At 46.4% G+C, this 25,215-nt stretch overlaps 1 protein-coding gene across 7 annotated transcripts in view; it reads left to right on the top strand.

The window, feature by feature from the left end:
• SHROOM3 (shroom family member 3) overlaps positions 1-25,215 on the top strand; it is a 143,829-nt gene that overhangs the window by 90,120 nt on the left and 28,494 nt on the right. For 5 of the 7 annotated variants that reach the window (XM_057429942.1, XM_057429941.1, XM_057429940.1 and 2 more), the window contains one exon: positions 22,261-22,389. In XM_057429942.1, coding sequence (XP_057285925.1) covers positions 22,261-22,389 — 129 coding nt within the window. Of the gene's footprint in view, positions 1-6,183; positions 6,275-16,744; positions 16,812-22,260; positions 22,390-25,215 lie in introns of those variants that run through there. The other 2 variants (XM_057429944.1, XM_057429947.1) reach the window with 2 other exon arrangements.

The following is a 25,215-nucleotide window of genomic DNA, read 5'->3' as shown; positions in this document are numbered from 1 at the left end:
TTCATGGCTCTGCTGTAGTGAAGGGCAACCGGATGATTTCTTTTGCTGAGCTCCCACTGCTTCCCTCCTCTCACACACAGGAGCTGTTTGCATATTTTCAGTAAATAATGCTTTATTGCTATCTTGGTGAAAAGAGGAAGGCAAAATGAAAAAGAAAAGGCAGAGAGAGAACATCTTGTGAACCTGCAGTTCTCAGATCTCTCCGATAAGGACAGTCCCGAGTGCGTGAGAAGTTTTCTGCTCTGAGATTTATTTACTTCGGAAAGAAAAGCCACCTTCATCTCATTATTTTATGTTCAATACAGGTTTTAATTTGGTGAGAAAATATCTTCCCCATAAAGAACCTATTCTGCCTCATTAACTTCTATAAAAAGCACCACCCCTAAGCTTGAAACTTTAAAAGAAGCATAAATTAAGGCTAAGTTTGTTGTTTGCCGCTTTAATCAACAAACAACCTTATAAGGGACCCACAAAGGGTTCTGTAAACTAAATTTATTAGTGAGCAGGAAGACAAGGCTTCAACTACAGCCTCCTCCTCTTCCCAGCCCCCCGCATTTGGGCATGGGGGGATTGCAGTGACTGTTTTTGTGTGCAGTGTCTTAGGCAGGTTGTTGTGGCCCCATGGATCTCTGTCAGACTTTTGTGATGCAGCTGAACTGAAGTGACTTGGGACAGAGTCTGTAAATTAGGTCTTCAAAGCCTTCTCCTTTTTCTTCTTCTCTATACAAATGTCCTTTTTACCTCTTCTCTAAATCTGCTTGTCAGTAGCTCAGAAGGAAAAAGGAGGTTTTCACAGCAAGAAGGAACTGCCATTCTGTTTGCCTTCCTTTCACCCCTCCAGGATGCTAGAGGAAAAATAGATCCACATCTGTTTTCCGCCTCTTTCCTCCCCTTAGTGTGTTTAAGAATCTTTCTTCTATTTCCTCTCCATGCTGTCACCATGATCATCACTTATATCTTAGGGATATGTCCGCTCACAGAGTGGTGCTCACAGTGACTGCTGTTCCAAGAGCAGGGGGAAAAGCTTAACGACATAATCTAGAAAGTTTCAGTGCAGAGGATGGGGTATTTGGATAAAAACATTAAGAATTCCCTTTCCTGAGGTGGCACATGTGAATATATAATTTCTTTCCAAATTGTCCTTGACATAGAGTGAACTTCCTTACAAACGTCTTACATTCAAATTCATTTCAGTCTTGAACTGATTTTTCACTGATTTTACTTGGGAGAAGCATCCATGAGAAAATTCAATAATGGATTATGCTCATTACTGCAGGGTTCCTTGCTTACTTCTTTTCACAGCTATCTTAAGTCTGAGATATGCAGTGTAAGAGACATCCAAGAAAAATCACTTTTATTCACTGGAAAAATGGGATGGATCCATTAGGGAGCAGCATGTGATATTTCTCTGCACACCTCCTCACCTTCCAGGAGTCAATTTGGATTGGAGATGACCCAAGATGTGGAGTTTCTCTAAACTTCCCCCAGGTTCATGGGCTTGAATTCAAACCATCCTGGCTCTGAACAACTCGTGTCTCACATTTGCAAGATTGAAACGTAACTGGGCACATTTTGCAAAACCTGAACCTCCCCTGGTGGAGTTTTGCTCTGCTCTGATTGATGGCCCTGGCTCCAGCCCCTCCTCGATCTCCTTCTTCATGGTCTGTGGGTAGGTCAGCACTGCAAACAACTCCTCAAAGGAAATCATCCTCCTTCAATGCGTCCCATGCCTTATTTCAGAAACTAATTTCCTCTGCCCATCCCATGCCTCCCCTTCCTCCACCAGCAAACGTGACACAGGTCTCATGTTTCACACCAGCTGCCTGAGAAAATGCACAAACATGTCCAAATTTACTGTAGCCTGGCATCTGCATTAGCCAGCAAGCCAGTGGCATAAATCACAGGCATAAGACAGGTTCTTTTTGGAGCATTTGACATTGTGCTTTCATCCTCCAAATAAGATCTTTTTGCATTGCTGTGAACCAGCTGTAGCTTGGCTCTGTGTCCAGCAGCTTGTCTTGTGAGAAACAAGAGACATGGAGCTGTTGGAGCAAGTCCAGAGGAGGGCCGTGAGGATGATCAGGAGGCTGGAGCACCTCCCGTATGAAGACAGGCTGAGAAAGTTGGGGCTGTTCAGACTGGAGAAGAGAAGGTTGCGTGGAGACCTCATCTGAAGGGGGCCTACAAGGATGCCGGAGAGGGACTCTTCATCTGGGACTGTAGCAATAGGTCAAGGGATAATGGGTTGAAACTAAAACAGGGGAAGTTTAGGTTAGATATAAGGAGGAAGGTCTTTACTGTGAGGGAAGTGAGGCACTGGAACAGGTTGCCCAAGGCAGTTGTGAATGACCCATCCCTGGCAGTGTTCAAGGCCAGGTTGGACAGAGCCTTGGGTGAGATGGTTTAGCGTGAGGTATCCCTGCCCATGGCAGGGAGTTGGAACTGGATGATCTTCAGGTCCTTTCCAACCCAAACCATTCTGTGATTCTATGGTAAGAGGGCAGGAGGCGTGGGATGAGGGGGAGCACAGAGACCTGGGGCTGTGTGCTTTTACAGTGCCATCACTGGGGCACGTGGACGTACAGCGCTCCCCTGCTTCTCAGGAGACATCCCAGCTTTATTTGAGCAGGAAGAAGGAAGTTTTCTCAGTTATCCAGTGCCTCAGGAGCATGCTGTTCTTTGAGCAGGGCAGTACCTGGCATCCAGGGAGCCTGGGGACAGGGAGGTGGAGAACAGGAGCACTGGCTGCTGTTGGCTTGGGCAGCATTGAACAACACAGGGCCTGGTTGCATGGGGGTGAATACAGCCTCTGAAAATTGCATTTGGCATTCACGTTCTCTATAATACCTGAGCTTTCTAATTCTGCCAGTTAGCCTATAGATTTCCTTAGTTTGCAGTTGGTCCACTGGGTCACATTTGTTTCCCTTGGGATTTTTTTGCTGTTCATTTAGGGGTTTCAGGGTTTGTTTTGTGTAAACTAGAAAAAAGCAAAAGAGAAAAATCTCCCGGTTGAATGTCAAAGTCCTCTTTTTCTCCACAGCACAGTTATCCCTGTCATTTCTTGTGGAATACATGGGGAAGGGAGGTATGTAGAGGGAGCTATTCATCAAATTGAAAAATGTGCTTGAGTGCTTTGCAGGTCTGGGGTACTTATACCCACTTACCATCTGTACATGTCAGTCCTGCTGATATGCAATGGCCTCAGCTCAAGGAAATTTGCTGGGTTTATTCTCATCTCCATTACCAAGTCCATCAGTGACACAAACTGAAGGAGGTAATAGCCTGAAAGCCTCTGTGTCTCTTAGTAATGCCCCTAGACTGGATTTGGCAGGATATGCAGCTCTTGTTGTGTGGTACATTTACCAGAATTACAGATTTTATTTCCAAGTGGCCACTGACAGTGAACAAATAGATGGCACACAAAGTGGGCTGCTGTAACCTGACCCTCAAATCATCATAACCATGCATTGACTCTCCCCCTTACCATCCAAAGCTATTGTGATGGCTCCTGCAACGAATTCCCGACAATTACTTGCAAGAATGGTGCAAACATAGCCCTAGGGCGTCTTAATCTACTCCCAAGGGCAAACAGCCAAAGCACATCAAGGTGGTGTGTACACAAGTTCTTCTTAGGCTCTCCCCCTGCTCCAGCTCAGCTGTTGGCTGTGACTTGGGAACAGAAATGAAATTGCCTTCCTGCTTTCAGTCTGACTTCCAGCATTGCTAGGTTGGAAGGGGCAGTGAGATAGGCAAGGCCTGCACCGCACCCATTGAACATGTACTCATATCCATCTCTGCCATGTTTCACTTGGCTTCTAACGCAACTTGCCACAGTTGTGAGAAACATGTCAGAAACTCATGGGAGAGTCCAGCTCCAGATTCTTCAGTTTTTTCTTATAAGTCAAAGGACATAGTATACCCGTGTCTATAGTTTGTTGAGGGAGACTGTAGGAACTCTACTGTTATGTTTAAATAGGATTAAACTGCCATTGGAAACAAACAGCAAGCAAGAAAACAAAATCCTGCCAAAAAAAGTTCAAAACTGCCCTCTGAGTTCCCCCCTCATGCTTACTCCTTGCAGGATGTATCATTTGTTACTGGTGTCACCAGAGTCACCTGCTGGAGAAATTATGCTTTGTTATATATATTCTTTCATTTCTTTGTATGGAAGGACTTTTCTTCCCAGAATAAGCACTAAAGGGCTTGGCATTTGGCCTGGTCCATGCTGGGAAAAAGCCTATGGAGGTAGTTCAGTGGGAGCTGATCTGTGCTGGAGCAGTGGCCCTCCTCTGCATGTGTGACACAGCAGCCGCTTAAACCCATAGAGGACAGTGTAACTGCTCCAACCAACCAGTGAAAAACCCCTTTTCTGTTGAAGCAGGATCAGGAGAGAATTGCACCACAGCCAAAGAGCAATTTTCCAAGCTGGTGTTTGGTGAAAGGACTGGAGGTCACCTGGCAAGAGGTGAACATGGCTTTGGATGTGAGCAGAATGTATTCAGCTGTGTAAGGGTGGTGAAGACACTGCCACCACCACTCAGCAGGACACTGGCCTGATGATGGTACTGAGGATCAGCTTATTACCCTGCAGCCTGGTTGTATCCTGCAGAATTAGATATTGCAATCTAATCCAAAGTAGATATAGTGTCACTGATGCAGGAGAGACACAAGGTCAGCTGTGGACACTGAGCTCCTCCTAGATGTGGCTGTCCATCAGCAGCACCTCAGCTCCCCAGCATGGATGTTGGCCTGACCCACTGTTACATGTTCACTTTAGAAGACAAGCCGTGGTCACATTGCAAGGTGGCATGGCTGGAAGTTATGTTGCAGTTTTCCTTTTGTCAGCAGAATATGCTAGATACGATCACTCACAGTTCAATCCCACTTGGGCTAGCTGCCTGCCATCTGTCTTAAGGTGCTACCTGTGCTAGCACAAGTACGTAATACCTAAATAAATACTCCAAGGTTATGGGAAGTCTCAGGTTTATGCCACAGGTGGTAATTTTCCTCTTATTGTTTTTATCACAGAAGGACAAATGTTTGTGAGCTTTTATGATTACATCCCGAAAAAGGACTTTGTTTCATTGCCTGGTAACTGCTGGGAAGCTGTTTACGACTTGGTGTCTTTGAGTTGCTGGCCAAGATGCAAAGTACACTTCAAGTGTTTAAAATCTAAATAAACCCATCTGGAATCATTTCATGAAGCATTGGAGGCTGATGGTTAGGAGTTAGCAGGTAGGGGAAGAGCGGTCAGCATGAAAAGTAGAGCTGCTTGGGCATAATCTACCCTGGCATAGATGGACCACGCAGTAGGCTAAGAATAGGATCCTTTCCCACTTGAATTAAGGGCACATCCCTTTTCCTCCATCAGTTAATTTTTCCCTCTATAAAAAAGGGATGCTTTTGGATCGACATTTCCGGATAAAAAATTCCTTATGGTCCAGCTATTCATGTTGTGAAGAGCAGCTTTTCCAGCACCTCCTTCAGTCACCTCTTTGGGGTCAAAAGGTATTTTCTTTCCTTCAGTGAATATGCATCATGCTCCCCCATGGACTTGCAGGTCTCCCTTGTGCTTGGTTCTCTGGTCCTCCCCGCAGCCTCAGTACAAGGCATTACAAGTACAAATCCTTGCCTTCAACTCCTTACCAGTGCGTAACGCAAATCGTTCCATGGCTTGAAAGGGGTTTTTTAGTTATTCACAGCAAATACGAGAAATTACAGGGATTTATCTTGTCTCTGCCTGTCATCTCCCAGTATGAGATACAGCAGTAGAGCTTCACCTAGCTTTTCAATTAATTTAATATCGCTCATTTGACGATTAAATGTCCAGTTCTTCCCTGTGAGGGTGCTGAGGCCCTGGCACAGTTTGCCCAGAGAAGCTGTGGCTGCCCCATCCCTGGCAGTGTTCAAGGCCAGGTTGGACGGGACTTGAAGCAACCTGGTCTAGTAGAAGGCGTCCCTGCCCGTGGCAGAGGGTTGGACCTGGATGAGCTTTAAGGTCCCTGCCAGGCCAACTCATTCCACGATTCAGTGACTCCTGCCGGGACACACCAGGCAAAGTCCGAGGGTGCCCGCTCCTCCTTTGGCTGGGAGACCCGCGCCGCGAGCTCACGGGGGCTTCAAGGCGCGCCCCTCCCTGAGGCCGCTGCTGCCGGCGGGGCGGTGCTGGGGGCGGTGCCCGCGGCGGCACCTGCCGGGACCCGCCACCGCCGGGCTCCGGCGCCCTCCCTCGGCGCGACTCTGAGCGCGGGAGCTGCCGGCGCCGCGGGGCACGGTGAGAGCCGGCGGAGTACCGGGAGCGGTGGGGGGCACCGGGGATGTGCGGCGGCCGCGGGGCGTGGGAAGCGGGCTGCGGGGGGAAGCGGGGTGCCGCCGGCGGCGTGGGGAACGGAGACTGGCGTGCGGGGGACCGGTCTCCCGGGGACGGACTAACAAAGGCGGCGGCCACAGAGCCCGGCCGCACCGGCGGAGCGCCCTGGGGCAGAGCGACTGGTGGCCGCCACCCCTTCCCGTTCCAGGTGCTATCGCCTTTCTCGTTGTTTTGGAGCTTCTGGGTGCGGGGAGGGAGCCGTCAGTGAGGTAGGGGGTTTAGGGTCAGCTTCCCTCTGCCCACATGTGAGTACTCAGGCTGATCTCCAGCTACGATTTAAAACCCATCTTTGCTCCGGTTGCACGCACGTTGTCTAACCATCCTGTTTGTCTGCCTGTCTGTCCGAGGGCTGCTGTGTTTGAAGGGTTTGTTGGCAGCCCTTTCTCTAGAGGAAATTGCCAGGCATCTGTGTTTTGCCAGGTCCTGTGTTTGCACCCAGTATGGCAATTGCATGTTTTTCAGTGAGCTGTGTAGTGTTTGTGGAGGGAGATCTGCTGGCAGGCGCCTTGCAATGAGATACTGGGGCTGAAGCTGAGAAATGTTATCGCCTGGTTGGAATGACACACAGGCTCCTTAAAAGTGGCTCGGAACAGAATTATATTCAAATGTAGCGTTGTCAGCCAGAAACCTTCTTTGTAGATTTAGGAGGAATGTGACCCACAGACCTCATTTGCCCATTTGACTTCACGCCAGTTTTCTCCTCACTGTCTTCCGCCTGGAAGATCCAGAGGCCCTTTTTCTCATGTCCCCTGCTATAATGCCTTTTAAAGACTGATCTCTGCATGTTCTTCTGCCTATATCCAGCCTTAAATCTCTGATCCATTCAGTGCTCCCTGCCCATTAGGTGACACCAGCTGCACCCATTGAAACATGAATTTTTCACCCTAAACCAAGCTATGTTTTGGCCAGTGAGCAGTGGAGTGACCATCAGCATCCCAGTGTATTTTCTCAGCAGCGGAGTAGAGATTTTCTTTGACTCCAGCAGGAACAATGTTAGGGAAAAATCCTTTACTAAAAGAGGTGAAGTCCAGGCCATCTTGGAAGAGAGAGGGGTGCTTCTGCAGGTCCATGTTATAGGGATTTAGAGGACTGAGAGCTTGTCAGCCCATACTGAATGGTGCTAGGCACCAGTGGTTCTTGAATCAAAGTTTCAGTTTGCTTTGACTGAAATAATAATTATTGTAGTTTCCATAAGAAAGTTCAGGCTGTCATTTAATAATCACAGAGGCTTTTCTTCCAGAGGTCAGCAGGCCAGAAGTTTAGGTACAAAACATTGCTGAGAAGCCAATGACTACATATACAATCAGCTCCAGCCTCCCTGACATTGTCCTGCAAAGAGGTGTGAGTCCTGCCTCTGGGAGACAGGCAAGCTGGGTTTCTGCGGGAGCCAGGAGCCTTGGCCAATGCACCCATGTTCATCAGATGGCAAACAAGAAGACCCTGGATTTTTTTATGAGAAGCTGTGGGATGTAGAATCCTTCTCTCCCTGTTGCATTGGTCTAGGTCTTGGCAGCAGTAGGAGGAAAGCTGAGCTCCTTGTGGGAGGATGCTGTTGGAGTCAGTGAGCAAATGGACTTGAGAAGGGTGCTGGTGGGGAAAACATCCTTCCTGCATTTGTTTAGTTTGGGTGGACCCTTCTTTAATGTTAGGCACTCTCACTGACCAATTGTCTTTCACTATACTGTTTGCAGAGCACCTGGCACTGTGGGGCCTGATCTGTTCCTGGGCTTCCTCACCTCAGTGGAGGTATATAAATAAACAAGCCGGATAAGACATCAAGTAGGGTATTTTATATGGCTTTAAGCTGACAGACGGTAAATTTACATTAGACATTAGAAAGCTCTTCCCTGTGAGGGTGGTGAGGCCCTGGCATAGGTGGCCCAGAGAAGCTGTGGCTGCCCCATCCCTGGCAGTGTTCAAGGCCAGGTTCAGTGGGGCTTGGAGCAACGTAGTTTAGTGGAAGGTGTCCTTGACCATGGCAGGGGGTTGGAACTGCATGAGCTTTAAGGTCCCTTCCAACCCAAACTGCTCTATGATTTTATAATGCCGCTCTTCCCTAGCCCTGCATGATCCTCACCGTAATTTCTAGCTTGGCTAATGTTTGTTTAGGCAAAGAGTTCTCATGGCGAGCCCTGGGTATTTGGTAACCATGGCTAACTGTCTGGCCTTTGGACATCCAGGTGAACACAGCAGTATCTCTGCTTCTAGAATGGTGTTACAGGTGTAGTAGAAGGGGTGAAGGCTGAACCCCTCTTCTGAGGGTTCCAATTCAAGAACACTCAATTTTAAACCTGGGGTAGGCTGATTTGACCCTTGGCATGGGTTTCAGCAGAGCTACTATGATAAATTCTTGGTGCTCGCAGTGGCAAACTGACTTTAATGGATGTGGAGGTAGAGATCAGCTTATGGGCAGCAGCACCAGGCTCACTGTAGCCACACTACCCAGTGTATCATACGCTCAAGTCACTGGTAAGGAAAAACCTGTTGTCAATGTGGAAATGGAATGAAGCTGTTTTTTGCTAGCTGCAGACCTAGCCGCAAATCAGTGACAGGTCAGACAGTTGAAATTATGTGCTAATTGCCCTTTACAAACACTTATTCATGAATATCCCCAAGTGGAAGCTTATTTATGCTCTGGTTTCCTGCAAGAGCAGAGTTGGAGTCTTCAGTCTCACCACACAAAGACTACCTTTATATCACTGGATGTAGGGGCAAGTTGCAGAGTGGGGATAAAGCCTGTTGCCCTGAATGAACAATACTTAGAGCCTGGCTTAACTGCTGTAAACCAGGAAAGAGACAATGACAGTGTTTCCCTAATTCTTGTACCAGTTTTAGACACTCCAAAAGTAGGATTTCACAGGCTCCCACTGCCCAACAGCTGCTGGGATGACACCATGCCTCATCTTGACAGTGGCAGTCAAACAGAGAGCGGGTCATCCTTCTCCTGTCACTCGGCTGTCTCTCTCTTGTGATGCGCAGGGATGCTGCCAAGTGTCATCCATGCTATGGAGGAGACCGAAAAGGGTGCAAACTGTCCATTTGCACACTCATCTTCCCCTTTTCTTGGCAAGTGCAGTGTTGAAAATAGATGATTCACTCCTTTGTGATACCCAAGGGGAAAGAAGAGTCGCATAAGAAAAGGCCCTGCATGTGTTTGAAAGTGATGATTTAAGGGGGTAGTTACTAAGTTTAACTTGGCTATTTGTGATGTGATCCATGCTTGCCTGTATTCAGATGAGAGTCACTTCCCTAATCCTTTACATTCTAGTTGTACTAGTGCTTGAATTAGTGACACTGTCCTTTGGGTTTGGAGAAAGAGGGAGAATTTCAATCCTGAGTTGTTCTTGATGGAAGAGGGTTGGATATTTTTGATGTAGCAGTGACTGCTGTATTGGCTTAGCTCTGGTGGTAAGGAGAAGGATCAGAAGCATAAATCTGTGCCTTTGAAAGAGGAATCTGACAAAAATGAAACCAGCCCGCTTCACCCTGGTTAGATTTCATTATGTTGGGACTTCAGAATGCCTTCAGCTTCCTGGCAACAAGGGCAAAGATTTAAGAATTGTACAAATGTTAAAAGGACATAGTTCCTATGGATTATCAACGTATCTGTCTTGTAAAAAAAAAACAAAAAACAAAAAAAAACCCTCATCTTTACTATTCTTTCAGCAACTTAAAACAGCCTTGAAGAAAAGTTTTCAGGCAGACAGTAAAAATAGCCAAGCCAAGTGCTCTCCAGCAGTGACCTGATCCTGTCTCGTGTGTTGCAGAGGGCACAGATTCCTTTGCAGTTACAAAGAGGCTCCAGGCTGGAGACAGTCTCTATTTCAGACTAATTTAAGTAAAGTACGTGATGATAACTGATGGCCAGTGCACAGTGCAGCTACAGTGGGGACTCGGCCCCCCATGCAAGATGGCTGCATCCTTCTCATGCCATGGCAGCTGGAGTTTCCCTGGATAGATGGGAGCAAATATGTGCTGCAAGGCATAGTTCTAAAAAACTAAGCTACAGCCTTGTTGGAAAGATCAAGCCTGAAGTATATTTTTCTTAGTATTGGTTTTCCCATCCAGGCAGGGAGAAGGAAACCATCTTGTTGCACAGCTCACAAGTACTTTTTAAGTGGATTTCCCAACAATATGTTTTTTAAGGTTACGTATTAGTCCTGACTGTTCCAGGCAGATTGTTAGTTCCCAGGTGCAGAGGATAGGGAATAGGGTAGCAATCATTAAAAAGAAACAAGAAAATGCAGGGCTAAAACAAGGTCTAGCACCAGCATATCAACAAATCCCAAATTTTGCCTGTATCTCAAGCGAGGAGCAAATATAAATGCAAATATCCTCACTGAGCTTCATCAGTTGGAAGACCTGGCACCATCACTGTTTCACCCAATGTGAACTTTTTGTGACAAGATGCAGGGGAATGCTGGGTCTGTCTCCAGGCTTTGGCACACACGCCTTCAGCAGTGTCATCTGGCGCAAGTTAAACTGGGCTGGTTCCCATCCTTGGTTTGAGTGCACTCTAGGAGACAGCGTATACCTCTACCTAAGGGTGAGAGTGATCCATAAGGAAAAGGATAAACTGTGATATTTGAAGTGGGTGTTGTAGCCAAGGAGTTTGCCTTGTGAGACTATCATTTTATTTACATTTGACATCTTTACATTTTTACATTTATTTACATTTGACATCTTCTGCCTGAGAGCTCTCTTCCTCCATGCTAATTTCAAGTGCTTACTGCGCTGCAGTCCAGATCCCAGGACAGTGCTGCTCTGCACTGGGGAAGAGAGCCCTTAAGCCAGCGAAGCCCCTCCAGACCAGGGAGGTGTGTGTTGAGAGGCAGATTGAAAGAAGAAGATTTTGTGGGGCCCTGTAGCTTTGTTTGAAGGATGCCAGACCTTTAGGCTGGAAACTGTTGGCTATCACTGTGTGAAGCAAAAAAGGAGCTTAGTTTCTAAGTGGCTAATGACTTTACTACCTTATTTCTGTCAAGAGTTTCTCAGGGGTGATGCTGATTAATGTCATGTCCTTTCCCCAAGGCTATCCCCTTCCTCTTCCATCTTGTCAGGCTCAGCCTGACACCATTGATTAGGCTACTTGTCCCTGATCTGTGAAGAATAAATATTGACACTGATGGCTGTTTAATAGGATTTGGGTTTGCTGTTCACACTGTGAAAGAGTTTGGCACTTCTAACTCAAATGACAATTTGTGTTTGGGACTGGCTCCACAAAGACTCCTTAAGACATCTTAAGCGACCTGTGAGGAAAGTCCCATTAAAAGCTGATAGGCATTTAGGCTAAGTGGGGTTTTCTGGGTTTCCCAAGCTCTCTGAAAGGTTCTTTATCTTCACAGTAGCAACTTCATGTTCTGGGAACCCAACAGGAATTGGGCATTTCCCTGGAAATCAAAGCCAAATGCTGATCTCTGGTGTAATTTCTCTTAACTGTACCTGGAGTCACTTCGCCCCATTGGTACTCAAGGGCAGCATCACTAGCCTTGACCTGACCTCCTCCAGGTGAGTATGTGAGCTTCCCCCAGGCTCCACAGGTGCTAACCGAGCCCTGCAGCATATTTGAAAATCCCAAGTCCCAACTTCGGATCTAGCTTTGAACCCAAGGAGTGATTTGGGTGTAGACTCAGGGTTGTCAGACCAAAGCACAGTAGACAAGGTGATGGGAAAGAGTTATCCTGTTGGCAGGGCACATAAAAGAGCTCCCACACAGGGCTGTGTACAGGAAAGATGCTTGTAGTATCTCCTGAGCAGGAGAAAGGCAGAGGCCTGAAATTTTTGCATTCCCTAGTCCTATGATTGAAAAAAAATGTTCATGACTTCTTTACTCTTAGCAGTTGTTCATGATTTGGTGATGATGTTATCAATCCCATTTCTAAGGCTGCATGAGACTTCATCATGTAGGGAGAAATGAGTTAAATCTTTGCTTAGCTGTGCTGTGCAAAGACAATGTCTGAGAGACAGCAGAGACCCAGCTGCTGGCCACTGGGAAGGGTTTTGTGGCTCCAGTGTAAGTTTCTCATCCATCTCCTTTCAGTGCTAACCATGAGACTGGAGCTTACTTGTCTTTTCCACCCTCACACTGAAGCATAGTACTGGGTGAGAGAGACCTATCTCTCATCTGATACGTCTTGGCCCGGCTGTGGTCTTCATCCTGTTCCAAATTGTTGGATAGTTCTCATCTCTGCCAGACTGGCAGATGATAAAATGTATATGACTAACCAACAGATATTGATTTATTAGCTTAGCAGCCAGCATTTCTGTACCTTGCCTTGGGCACAGAGTCACAAAGTGCTCAGAGGGCAGAGCCTTTGCTTGGGACACTTGTAACTCAGATGGCTTCAGGTCCATGGCCTTCACTGCCCAAACTGATTTGTAGCTGCATTTATGGCTGGAGTTATAAAAATATATGATATCACTGCTGCAGGGGGACAATAACCGCAGCAATTGTACTCCTTAAAAATACATATGTAAGGAAGCGATCAGCCAGATTGCAAAGCTATAGTAACTTCATTTTCCTCCTTGCTTTTCTATGCTACAGTCCCTGAGAGCTACAGGTCTCTGAACTCTGTACAAAATTATGCTGCAGGTGCTGCAGATTGTGTTTTCTAAAGCAGCTGACCAACTCCTTATCTCCTTACTCTGTCTATACTCATTTCTCACTTGAGCAACTCTGATGAAGTCCTAAGGAAGTAAATGAATGCTGTGTTGAGTAAGGGATTCAGGAATTTGTCCAGGAAGAGGTGGGTGAGTGGGATGGAGAAGCAGCTCCTAAGAAGCAGCTCATCTTCTGGGGATTAGGCATTGCTACACCCATGAAGGAGATACAGGTCTGAACACTCCACCCCTCACATTACTGCAGTTCAAGTCTGACATACCAGGAAATACTGTGAAATAATCAGGTGAGAGAGCAGAGACAGCTCAGCTGCAGACTTGATGGTGAATGTTCCCCATGCCTTTGGCAAATGTGAACATGAGGCTTTCTTCTGCCCTTTCTGAGTGGAAGCTTGGATTTTCACTCAGTACCCACCACTTAGGTGAGTATTTCAGCTAACAGCTCAGCTACTGTTCCAGCACATCAGTAACAGCCATATTTTCAAAGGAGAGCTACTAGGGTAACATTTCGGGACTTAATTCCTTAAAGTACATGGGCAAGCCGGGAAGAGAGACCCAACTCTGCTGGTGGAAATGATTAATGCCCTTGCTTGCTCATCAGTGCAAGAGATCTCATCCATCTGCCACTGGGACAGTTCATGTAAGCACTCCCTTAATTTTTAGCTTTAAAGCATTTAAATTGTGGGTCTGAACTGACTTAGTTTGGTTTATCTTTAACATATTAGGAAGTGCTCAGGCAAAGCAGTGCACCAGCAGATCAAGTCTGGCCCCAGCTCCTGCTTGCTTCTGGGAAAGGTTCCTGGTGAGGGCTTGTCTTGCCTTTCAGTCTGCATCCCCTGGTCAGGTCCCAGGTGGGACATGCCTTGCCTGACAGTCAGACCCCTCCCTAGGATGGTGCTTTTCTATCTGGATAATGTCACTGTTGGGAAGTGTAGAAAGAATAATTCTGGAAAAAAATACCTTCTGCTTATTGGATATCTCTCTTAAAAAACATCACTATTTTTTCATCATGGAGGGCTTGTAGTCTTTTCCCATGGAATCATTTGAATTCTGTAATCCTAAGATGGAAACTAGTCTTTATTTTATATGAATATGGCTTTTGCTTCCTTCTTACAGCTGCCTTTCTTTGTAAGAGCTGCAGTTATTCTGGATTTTATTTACGGTTGTCTTTAGAGCCGGCTTGTGCTTTGTTTTGTACATAAATGCTGTAATTTATACAGAATGACTTTTGATCAGCACTCGTATACCTTGGAACCTGTAAAGATAATGTGATTGTTTTACCTGGGTGTGGTAGTCATGCTTAAAGGGACAGATGTGTTAATGATTCTTCTGCTTGCAAGAGTGCTCCAGTACATTGTCTTCATTTTGGGTACCTCTGACTAACAGATCTGAGCACTTCTGCACCTCAGAGAGGCTCTATCCCCATCTTTTATAGTCAGGTCTGAAAGACTGTTCCTTGTGGCCTCGCAGTCCATGAAGAGGAGTGATGTTCTGAGTCCCCAAGCAAATCCCACAGCATCTGGTGTGACTTGATCTCTCTGAAAAAAAATAGAGATTTTCAGTAACGGTCCAGAGCAAGTCTGTAGATAGTCCTGTTAATCATGGGGTGGAATAGAATGAAAATTACGTTTCTCTGTGGTTTTACTTTTGTTTTGAATTAAAATGATTCCATGGGAAATTACTACAAGCCCTCCATGCTGAAGAAATAGTGTGTTTTAGAGAGAGATAGCCAATAAGCAGAAGGTATTTTTCCCAGAATTATTCTGTTTTCTAAGGGGGGTAAACTCCCTGACTACAAGGTGCAGGAAAGCATTTCACTTACAAGTAGAGTTGGGGTGTAGAGATTGCACTCCACTATCAAGCAGTGGTACAAACCAAGACAATTGGAGCCTCTTGCTTCCCACCTCCTGAGAAGGTGAGATCTCCCCTGAGCAGGCAGAGGGCTCAAGAATTACCTTTTGTTATTTATCAGTGTGTACAGCCAAGGAAGGGTGGGCTCCAGTGCCTGAACAGGCTCTCTTGGTGGTACTGTGGCACAAACAGTAAGCTGTAATTGAGTATAACTGTAAACTTCTATTACAAAAAGCCAGGAATTAAGTAGGGATAAAAGCTAATTTCTCAGCCCTACAGGTTCTTCTTTCCAGCTAGGGTTCAGGTCTTTTTGGCAGGGAACCATACACTCTGACCACCGGCTTGGCAGTGCAAGAAAAGACTCTGGGCTTCAGGGCTGCATGCCCAGCTGCTGGCCTGCACACTGAATTCACACACTGAACTACTCATGCAAAGCAGGAGAAGGCCCACAATTTAGGGTGTCTTAAAAGGGTGGCAGTCTCTGGGGTTGAGGTCTGGGTGCAGTGGAATGCACTGGAAAGACCAGAGTGAACACTCCGTATTGTGGACCCAAGTGCAGCTGGCACAAACCAAAGATGTGCATGTGAGTGCCTTTCTAAGTGCCCAGTAATCTTTCAGGGCAAAACGAGGATTAGGTCTCTCTCGCAGACAAAGAGGGAGTTCATTTACTCAAAGGTCCCTTGGCCAATACCAAATGAAGTGAGGAACCCAAATGAATGCGAATAGTCCTTTCAGATCTCTGCTTGCCAACAGGTACAGTGCTGAAGCAGCTTGCGTGTGTGTCTGTGCAAACATGGTGCAGCCAGATTGAGGGATTTGGGTCAGGTCAAATAAAACTCCGTCCAATCGCAGAGAAAATGGAGAGCCAGAAAAACTGCTATCAGATAGGACTAGGCAGTATTGCGCTGTCAAAATGCAGTCTTCTTTCTCCAGACATTTTCTGGGTGGTCCTGGAGGTCAGTGCTCATTGTTTAAGTCAGAGTTGCATCAAGTGAAGAGCCTTTCTCAGAGCAAAGCTGTGTCAATTATTCCCAAGTGACTTCTCAGCCTTTCTGTTTCTTTGCCCTGGAAATAACATGTGCTCGGGATGACCACATGGGAGCCATGAGACTGAAAGAGATGGGTGCTTGAAGGTGAGATGGATACATCTAAAATTGGCCATCCCAAGAGAGCTCTGTGATTTCTTAGCCTTTAATCTGTCTTCAAGCAATTGAGGAAGCAGCAGTTTTGGGTTGTGAGCATTACTGACCCATCTGAATCCAATATGTGGATATTATTGTTTCTACTTGAGACTTGGATCTCACTGCAGAATTCTGGGAAGAATACCTAATTGCATCCCAAGATTAATGTGCTCAACGAGCCTTATTGAGATTTCAAAACCTATCTTGCTCTGAGTTAGGATGAAATAGTCCTTCCAGGGGTTTTCACAGATGGAGCTTGTTGTGCTTTGAGTTGTTACTGGAGCAGCCTTGAATTCCTTGTCTACCTTATTAGACTGTGGACTTGAACCTGGCTCTTGCCCAGGTGAGTGTCTCAAGTGGCAGGCTACAGATTTTACCCAGGAACTGAGAGACTTTTCCCAGCAAAATCTTTAATCAAAACTCTGCAGGGAGAAGTTTCAGTTCAATTTAGAGGAATTCTTCTGATAAAAAATTCCTTTGTCCACATATTTCCAGTTGGTCCTGGCTCTCTGTGTGGCTTGAGTGGCCCCATGAGCACAGACTGACAAACCCGTCAGCTAAGACCCACATGTGCTCTGTCCAGGAGAGGACCGGCCCTCTGCTCTGACGCACAGGGCACTTCCACTTCAGCTAAAGGAGCTTCTGAGAGCCTGACAGCTATGTGGATTATGGGCTATTTCTGGACCAGCCACAAGAGGTAACAAAATAAGCAATACGTAAGCAATCCAGTCTTTTCACTTGAGGTGGAGCAGGAGGACCTGCAAAGCAGCGTGCCCTCTGGTGAGAGCAAGGTGGGTGCCTGGGGTGAGTGTAGTCAATCTCCTCTTCTGCAACCCTTCCCAGGGGAGCCCTCTCCTTGGAGGAGGCAGGAAGAGAAGGCTTGCTGTTTGCCAAGAGATGAGTGACTGTAGTGAAGGCAGAGTTTTCATTCACAAGGAGAATCCATTCCTGCTTATCAGCTGCTGAGAGCTTGCCTGGAGCCTGCAGGATGAGGATAGCCAGAGGTGAAGCTACCCAGCTCCCTTATATCACTTGGGTGCCCTGTGACATTGTGTAACATGGGTGCCCTGAGGATAAACTGGCAGCCTTAACTCCTTCAGCTCTCTCCTCACAGGGCTGTCGGAGTAGAGTTCTGCTTTGTTGCTGCTTCTCCTTTTTTTGTCTTTGCTGTGCTGTTGGATGTTTCTATAGTTGAGGAGGGTTGCCTCTTGTTTTCTGGTTTAAGACAAAGGAAAAAAATATCAGGAATTGCCTACTGTAAAACTTGGAAGAGTTGCTCCTTGCTTTAATCTCAATTTCAGAGGTGTCAGTGTGTGAGCAGTTATTTTTGGAGGAAAGCTTTTAATTCTGATAGCATTTATAAACACTTCTGTCACTCCTGAATGACTTAAAAATCAGAAGTTAAGCTGCATGCTCTCTTCTAGGAATAACACTGAACTTAGAAGTAATGAGACATTAAAAATTACTAAAACTATTAACATTTGGAGGTTGATCCTCTGGGTCTTAGGTCTTCTGTTACTGTGGCAGCAAACCTGGTGTTAGCTTAAAATAAGTAATCACGAATCCAAGAGTTGGAACCATAGAAAACACCAAAACACCCATTTTGAAAAATTTAAAGACAAAAACTTTAATTATTTTTAAATATAGTTCCAGGGGCTGTGTAGGGATGAGTGCAACTGTATCCTAGTCTCATACCTGGCACTAAGACTTAAGCAGAAAGGCCGAGTACAGGGTGGCAGTGCAGACAGAAGCGTAAGGCTGATGTGCTAGAACACAAATGCTCTGAGTCGTCAAAACTTCAGAAGTTTAATTTTGTACAGCTTCCCTGTGTAAAAGATGTTTGCTCTTTGAGTATTACAGCCAGGCAGCTCAACAAACACTGCAGCCATTCCTCAAAGCAAGCAATTATTTCTGTTACTGCCATTGCTCAGGGAACAATTTTTTATGAAACATGGAATTTAATAATTATAATTTAAGAATATTCCTTGAGAATAATATCTCTGTAGACCCTGGCTGAAATTGGACAGCCAGTTCAGGCATAATTGTTGGAGGATCTGCTAGGCAGAGGCATGCACCCCCACTTAGTGTCTGGGCTGGATTTAGGAAACCAATCTGTACTGGAATGTGTATAAATAAGGATAAGGCAAGTGAGAAAGAAGAGCCAAAAGGTGGAGATAAATGGCATGAAATGTTTCAAGTATGCAGGTAAGCAGAGGTCAGCACAGGAGGGAGATAAGGCAGCCAGAGGAGGTCAGTCATATGTGGTCAGAAGCAAAGGATGTCCCTAAAACAGTGACTGAGTTCTGCTGGGATTGTGGCACTCAAGAAGGGCATGAGACATGGGATGGCACCAACAGGCAAACCAGTCCTATCAGGCCATACTTTTAGATACAGGAAAAACTGAGCAGAGTGTCTTTGCACAGCTACTCATTAACATGTGTGGTATTTAATACCAAAGGCACCATGGAAGCATCAAGTATAAATAACAATTCAAAATTAAACATGAACTTTGCAGAAAAGGAAAGATTTCAGAGGCTGCTGCCAGCCTCAGGTGGGAGGTAAAGGGGTTTTAAATAGACTGTGCTAGGTTTCCTGTCTCCCACTTGAGAGCCCTAGAAACAACATGATAACACAAAGAAAGCTTCAGGCCACTCCTTGCTGGAACTACATTTTAGCTATGCAATTGTGAGGCAGTTTGCAATATCCAGAAATAAAACACAGCTCCGAATTTACGGAGCATCCCGGCAGGCTGGGTGCTGGTGCAGTGAGCCATCACGCTGTGCCATCCGAGGAACAGCCCAAACTTGACAAGAACAGTCACCCTGAGGAGAAGGTGTGAGTGGTGGTAGTCAGGATGCAAGGTAGGACCTCAAGGATGGTCTTTGCACAAGAGTAGCTGGTTCCGTGCTATGAGTGAAGAATTGGAACAGGCTGCCCAGAGAAGTGGTGGAATTGCCACCCCTGAAAGTGTTCAAAAACCATGTAGGTGAGGCCCCTAGTTTAGTGGTGGACTTGACAGTCCTGGGGGTAACAGTTGGACTTGATGATCTTAAAGGTCTTTTCCAACCTGGTTGATTCCATGATTCTATAAGAAGTGTCTTTATAGACATAGGCTGCTGCTGAAGAGCTGCTGGGCTCCATCCCTGAGGCATGTATGCTTCACTGGTGGAAGGAACCTCATCTCTGTGTTCCCCACTGGGCTCGATTAATGGTGTTATTTATAGACTGGCTGATTAGTTTTCAAAGTCTTACTGAGCCTGCTGCTCCACACAGAGCTCAGTCATTATAGATTTTTAAGAGGTTCAGGAAAAACTCCATCGCATTTCCTTCTTATCCCTGAGCAACAGCCCTCGAGCCCATGCAGACACTAATTAAGGCTTCTTTGTCTCTGAGAGGTAAACCCCAAAGTTACGCATGCCAGCAAGCATGGGTTTCTCCCTGGGCGAGGGGAACACCCAAGCTGCTTAACCTCCCACTGCTGATTGTGAGGGTCAGATCTGTGTTCATCCATATGGGAACACTTGGAAGTGACTTACGCAGAAAGCTTTCCTTGCAGCATAGTGTAGGTCTGTGTTGTCTCTTGCTTTCTTTAGGTGGTTTGAGAGCTGTTTTGGTTTGGTTTGTGATTTTTTTAAACAAATAGACTCCTGTGGAGACAGGCTGAGAGAGCTGGGCTTGTTCAGCCTGGAGAAGAGAAGGCTCCAGGGAGACCCTAGAGCAGCTTCCAGTGCCTAAAAGGGCCAATAAGAAGGCTGGAGAGGGACTTTTTACAAAGGTCTTAGGGACAGAACAGGGGGAATGGCTTTAACCTGACTGAGGGGACATTTAAATTAGACATTAGGAAGAAGTTCTTCCCTGTGAGGGTGGTGAGGCCCTGGCACAGGGTGTTCACAGAAGCTGTGGCTGCCCCATCCCTACCAGTGTTCCAGGCCACGTTGGACAGGGCTTGGAGCAACCTGGTCTAGTGGAAGGTGTTCCTGCCATGGCAGGGGGCTGGAGCTGGATGAGCTTTAAGGTCCCTTCCAACCCAAACCGTTCTATGATTCTGTGACCGTAAGTGCTGAAAGATCATTTGGCTGTGGTGACTGGGAAGCTTTAGGCTCTTACTCCTCTACATCAGTTTCTCAGGCTGCTGATGTCTCTTTAATGTACTTGCTGCAAGGGCTATTTCCCAGTTCTAAGTATTGTAACTGGCTACTTCAGGGGTAGCTGACTGGAGAGAAGGCATGAGCAGCTTTACACATTGGAGGAGTACAGCTGTTGTGTAGCCAGGGAGAGCCAAAGTCTTATTTTTAGGAACCGAATAGGGAAGTTAAGACTGAGCACTGCTGGAGGTGCATTAGGAAAGCTCACTGCTGATACAAGGCGTCTGCTATGGATATAGCAAAGATCTACACTTACCTGTGTCAGTATCTGCTTTCAAACAGGTTGAAACAGCAGTCTGAAAATTACCTGGAAGAAATCGCCTTGACTCTGGAAGTGTTTTGGTGGTGTGATGATCTCTCTCCTGAGAGATCTGCTGTTGGATCTCTGTGCTGAGAATATTTCCCCTTGAATGGGAAACAACGCACCACTGTCAGCAAGACGTTGGGCTTCAGCAGGATATGCAGCAGCCTCACCACAAATTTGAGCTGTGCTTACGTTCTCTCAGGGCTCTCGAGAGAAATTTGTCATGGGAATCTCTCCAGGGCAGCATTGTAGGGGTGGAAGTGCAGTTCTTTGTGTCTGGGACCATGTCTCCAGTGTTGCCATACAAAGCCTAGAACAGAGGACTTTGTCCTTTAAACACTACAGCTGTAAATACATTTTGCTTGCAAAATTTTATACCTGTTTGTTGATATAAATTATGTACATTTTTTTAACTTCTCATTTGTAGCAGGCCTTCTGTCATTTCTCTATCTTGCAGTGAAATCTCCTCTAAAAACTATTAATTTCTCATGGTAAACTCGGTAAGCAAAGAGGACTGAAGCAGATAATGATATTGGCACTTTGCAGGGCTGCAGAGAAGGAAATCATGCTCCTCGTGTACAGCAAGGCTGGTACAGGACCAGGGAGGGGAATCTCTCCAGTTTGATGAGAGGCTTGACATCATCTCAAGAGTAGAGACAAAACAGAACAGGATTTGGCACACAGAAAGGAAAAGCAGCAAAGGCAGGATTTGAGGGGAAAATGTAGATTAAGCTAAGCAGGGCGAGCAAAAAGGCTGTTCCAATCTAGGTGAAAGTGCTGCTGCGCTTCCCTGGTATATCTCATCCGCATTGTGAGGCTTAACATTCCTGCCTGGCACGTGGGGGATTGGGGAGGGAGCGGGGAAGGGAGCACCGAGCTGAACACAAAGACGGCTGGTCTCTCACCGGAATGGCATTCAAGCCATCTCAGCTATCCAAAGCCCCAGCTGCTGGCATGTGCGCTCAGCCTGCAGCTCAAGCACACAACAAGAAACAATTACAGCTCACCTCGGGCCCAGGCGTGTTGTGGGTGAGGGATCCTTTTAGGCCTGCTTTTATTTAGTGTGTGGGTTCCTTCAGCAAGCAGAAAGTTCCAGTCTCTCCCGCATTTTGGCGCTAAAAATGGGAGCAAGTGGGAATACTGGTTTGTTTCAGGCTGTCCTGTGCCTGGGAAAGGAAGGAGATGAAGTGATGGTACACCATGTTTGTGTGACTTTTGCATGCGTGGGATGAAGCAGGGTAAATATCTGTTAGCTCAAATACCAGTGGAGGGGAGGTAGGCTTCTCTTCCTTGCTCTCACTGTGTGGACCTTTCTCTTAGCTTTTCTCTTGTGTGTTCAGATCATTCTCTGAGCTCTCATAAGGTGTTTACATGTGGAAAGGGCATATTTCACAGAGGAACCTCTGAATTCCACACCTGAGGATTTAGAATCCCAAAATGAGGTTTGCACAGTGGATGCTGCAGCTGATTGAACTTTTGTGTGCTGGGAAGCAGCATTGTGGTATCATGAAGCTCCTCCAAAATGACTGTGAGGGGCACTCACAGGGGATGGTCACTTCCTAGGTACAAAGGAGAGCAAAATCTCACTCTTGCAGCCTGCAACAACATGGAGACAACAACATGGAGAAGAAAAGGGATACATGTGGCTTTGACATTTTTTTGTTCATGTTAAAAACTATGCCCCCTGGGTCTGTGTATTGCCTTCTTCCCTAAAATCCTCATCAAATATAGGATACAAGGGCTGAGGTTTTTGTGTGTTGATGTTTACATGGCCTTGGTTTCTTCTGACAGGGACACACATGCAGCAAAGGGATGCACTGACCTGTCTCCCAGCCCACTCAGTCCAGATTGTGTCACCCCTGAGTTTCCGCCCAGCAAAACCACGTGGTCAGGAGGAGTTAAGTTACGGCTGAAGACCAGGTGAGAATGTGTCTATCTGTGTCCCTATCTGCTGTGTTTTGTGGCTGCTGCTCTTGGAGAACAGGTGGCAAACTCCATTTCCCTCTCATGGGAGTGAAGGCAGCAGTACTGCTGGAATGGAGCCCTGTGAAACCCCAGCGTCTTCAGCATTAGGCAGTGGTAGAAGTCCAGGACAGTTTCTTAACGTCATGCCCACATTTTTCCATGGCTTCCTTGCCCTCAGCATGGTGCCAGGGAAATAAATTCACCTTTTGGGCCTTGAGTCAAACATCAACTGAATGTCTGTATCGGCTAGTGTTGTGACAGAGCCCAACTTCCTTCCTTTGCCCATACAGCTTAGGACCAAATCCTCCAGCATTTACTCAGCTTTTGCTGGCATCATAGCCTCTTGCATCACTCAGATGGTAATCTGGATGACCTCATAGATTTTTTTTGTCTCAGTCTTCTGAGATTTGCACCATGAAGTCAAAGCAGTGCCTTTTATTGGCAACACTGAATTCAGGCCAGAGTTACTTGAAGTCACCAAGAAACTGCACGGATCTCCTATAGCTGGAGGAAATGTGACCTGGCACCTGTTAGTGAGCAGCTGAGAAAGGAATGCCACATGGGAAGTCACATTCTGATTTTATCACCATAAGGAAAGGATGCACTTTTGGAGTAAATTCACTGACCCCAGTGGTGTTGCTCTAGGTTTTAGCCGCTGCAGACAGTTATAGATGCTAACCCTGCATGGCCTAGGTGGCTGTAAAAAGAGGAGAAAAGGCTCACCTCTTCCCCCTGTGTTCATGTGTGTAACCTCACTACATATGTATTGCTTACCTCCATCTCTTGGATGGAGCAGGTTTTGCAGGCAGAAGTCTCCCCTCAAGGTAGTTTTATCAGGAGGGATTCATCTCTGAGTAGAGAGTGGGACTCTGCAGTTCCTGAGGTATGTGACCCACAGCAACTTTGGGAAAAGAGCTTCCATACATCTACCACCTTTCTATAGCAATGAGTTATTCAGCATATGCTGTCTGTAAATCCTACTTGCCTGTCCGTGTAATAGCAGATCTTCACAGAAGCTCCAGAGTTTAGTGTTGGATTAATTTGGCTGCAGAGCCCTTGTTTTACTTTACTTTTCCAGCAGAGTCAGAGGCTGTGCCTGCATATCTCAGCTTATCTCAGGCTGAAGCTTTGGTTACTAATGAAAGTTGCTTTAATGTATAAGAATTTGAGTGTGGGAGGGTATTTCAGACTCAGCAGCCCTTGCTTTGGCCACAGGACTGGGTGCAATCCCTCCGTCTGTTTACTTTCTGCAGACTCACCCCAGGCAATGAAAGCTCCAGGCTGTCAGCAGTCCGCTCAATTTCTGGAATTTGGGGTGATGAATAAATGTCCTCCATTGGAGGGGAATCCAGAGCTCAGGTTCCTCAGGTGTTATTGAGCACCTGTGGAAAGGAGCAGCATGGCAGCAGTCTGCAGCTCACCCTCCCGAGTGTACATTCAGCGATTGCTCACTGAAGCTTTGCCTCATTTCCTCCACTATGCAAAATAAACAAGGCCAGGGTGTATTGCCAGCCAGTGCAACCACGTTACTACAGCTCTACCCATTGGTAAAGGGCAATCTGAGGTAAGAGGGAGGGAAGAATTAGGTCTAATCTAGATTCAGGGGTGTTTTTCAACAAAATATGTTTATTACCAAAGTGATTGAAAGTTTCCCTGAAGCAGAGGATGGATTTGTTAGCTGTTCAGTGGCTTGAGTTGTGTTAGATCACTGCAGGTTTGCTACTCAGCTCACCCCACTGGTGTAAGCCCCAGTGATATACTCAAGGACGGTCACCTGCTCCCTGCAGGAACAGTGGGAAGGTGGGAATTCCCAGCTAGGAGTAAATCACAATTTACTCTGGCTAGTTCACCTGACTAGCTAAAAGTTTTAACTCCCCTTGGTACCTTTTGCTCTTTTTTGACTTGCAGTACCTCAGCAAGCAGTCTGTGAACATATCCCCTCCCCATATGTGTGTATATAGGTACATACATTCAGCACATGCACCTAAAGGACTTTCCTCTTCTCTCCCATTTGTCATTTCTACATGAGCACTTTGGTGTGGAGTTTATTACTGTAGTCTGTGATTTGTAGCCCTGTAACTCAGAGAAGAAGCCAGCTATGGCTTGAAAGCTGCCCTGAAAATCCCCTTGGTTACCTGCCATGACTCATAGTCCACGTTCTGTTGGGATAATCAGGCTCACAGGGCAGCGTTCCTGCTGCCAGCCACCAAGTTCCTCCTAAGCACTGAACGAAACAAGGAACACATTCCTTCCATTGTTTCGAAGTCTCTCCTGTTGCAAGTTGCTGTGTGTTTGATATCAGGGTGAGAAAGAATCCAAGCTATGCTTGTTTTTCTGTCTTTTTAAGAAATTTACTGGCTGGAGAAGAATGAGGAAAAATTATTTGAATTAAGCCTGTTGGGCCAATTCATCAATCCAGGTAAATCAATGCAGCTCTGTGGCTTCTGCAAAGTCGTGGGCAGGGGAAGCCACTGTAGGATTTGGCTGCCTGTGCCATGAGAGATGATGTGAATGCCTGGAGCAGACAAGAAATAATAGGGTCCTTTTCAAAGACTCTAAGTCAGTCAGCTGTCTCTTCCACGTCTGTTCTTTCTTCCTCTCTTTCCAGCAAAGGAAACAGAGTAAAATTGTAGCAGGAAGTGCAAAGCTGCAGAGAGTCTGTAATCCAGTGCTCACCAGCTCCTCATTCTAGCCTACACGTGCTCTAACTACCAGGCAGGAGACTGTCTTGGCTCCCACATGTCCAAGCCACAGCGTGGTGTGAACAGCACAGATGGACTA

This window comes from Pezoporus wallicus, unplaced genomic scaffold (genome assembly GCF_028554395.1).
Source record: "Pezoporus wallicus isolate ANWC-B61680 ecotype Strahan unplaced genomic scaffold, APGP_CSIRO_Pwel_v1 contig_7351, whole genome shotgun sequence".
NCBI lineage: Eukaryota > Metazoa > Chordata > Aves > Psittaciformes > Psittacidae > Pezoporus > Pezoporus wallicus.
The sequence above is the reverse complement of the archived record's forward strand: the minus strand, read 5'-3'. Positions and strand labels throughout refer to the sequence as shown.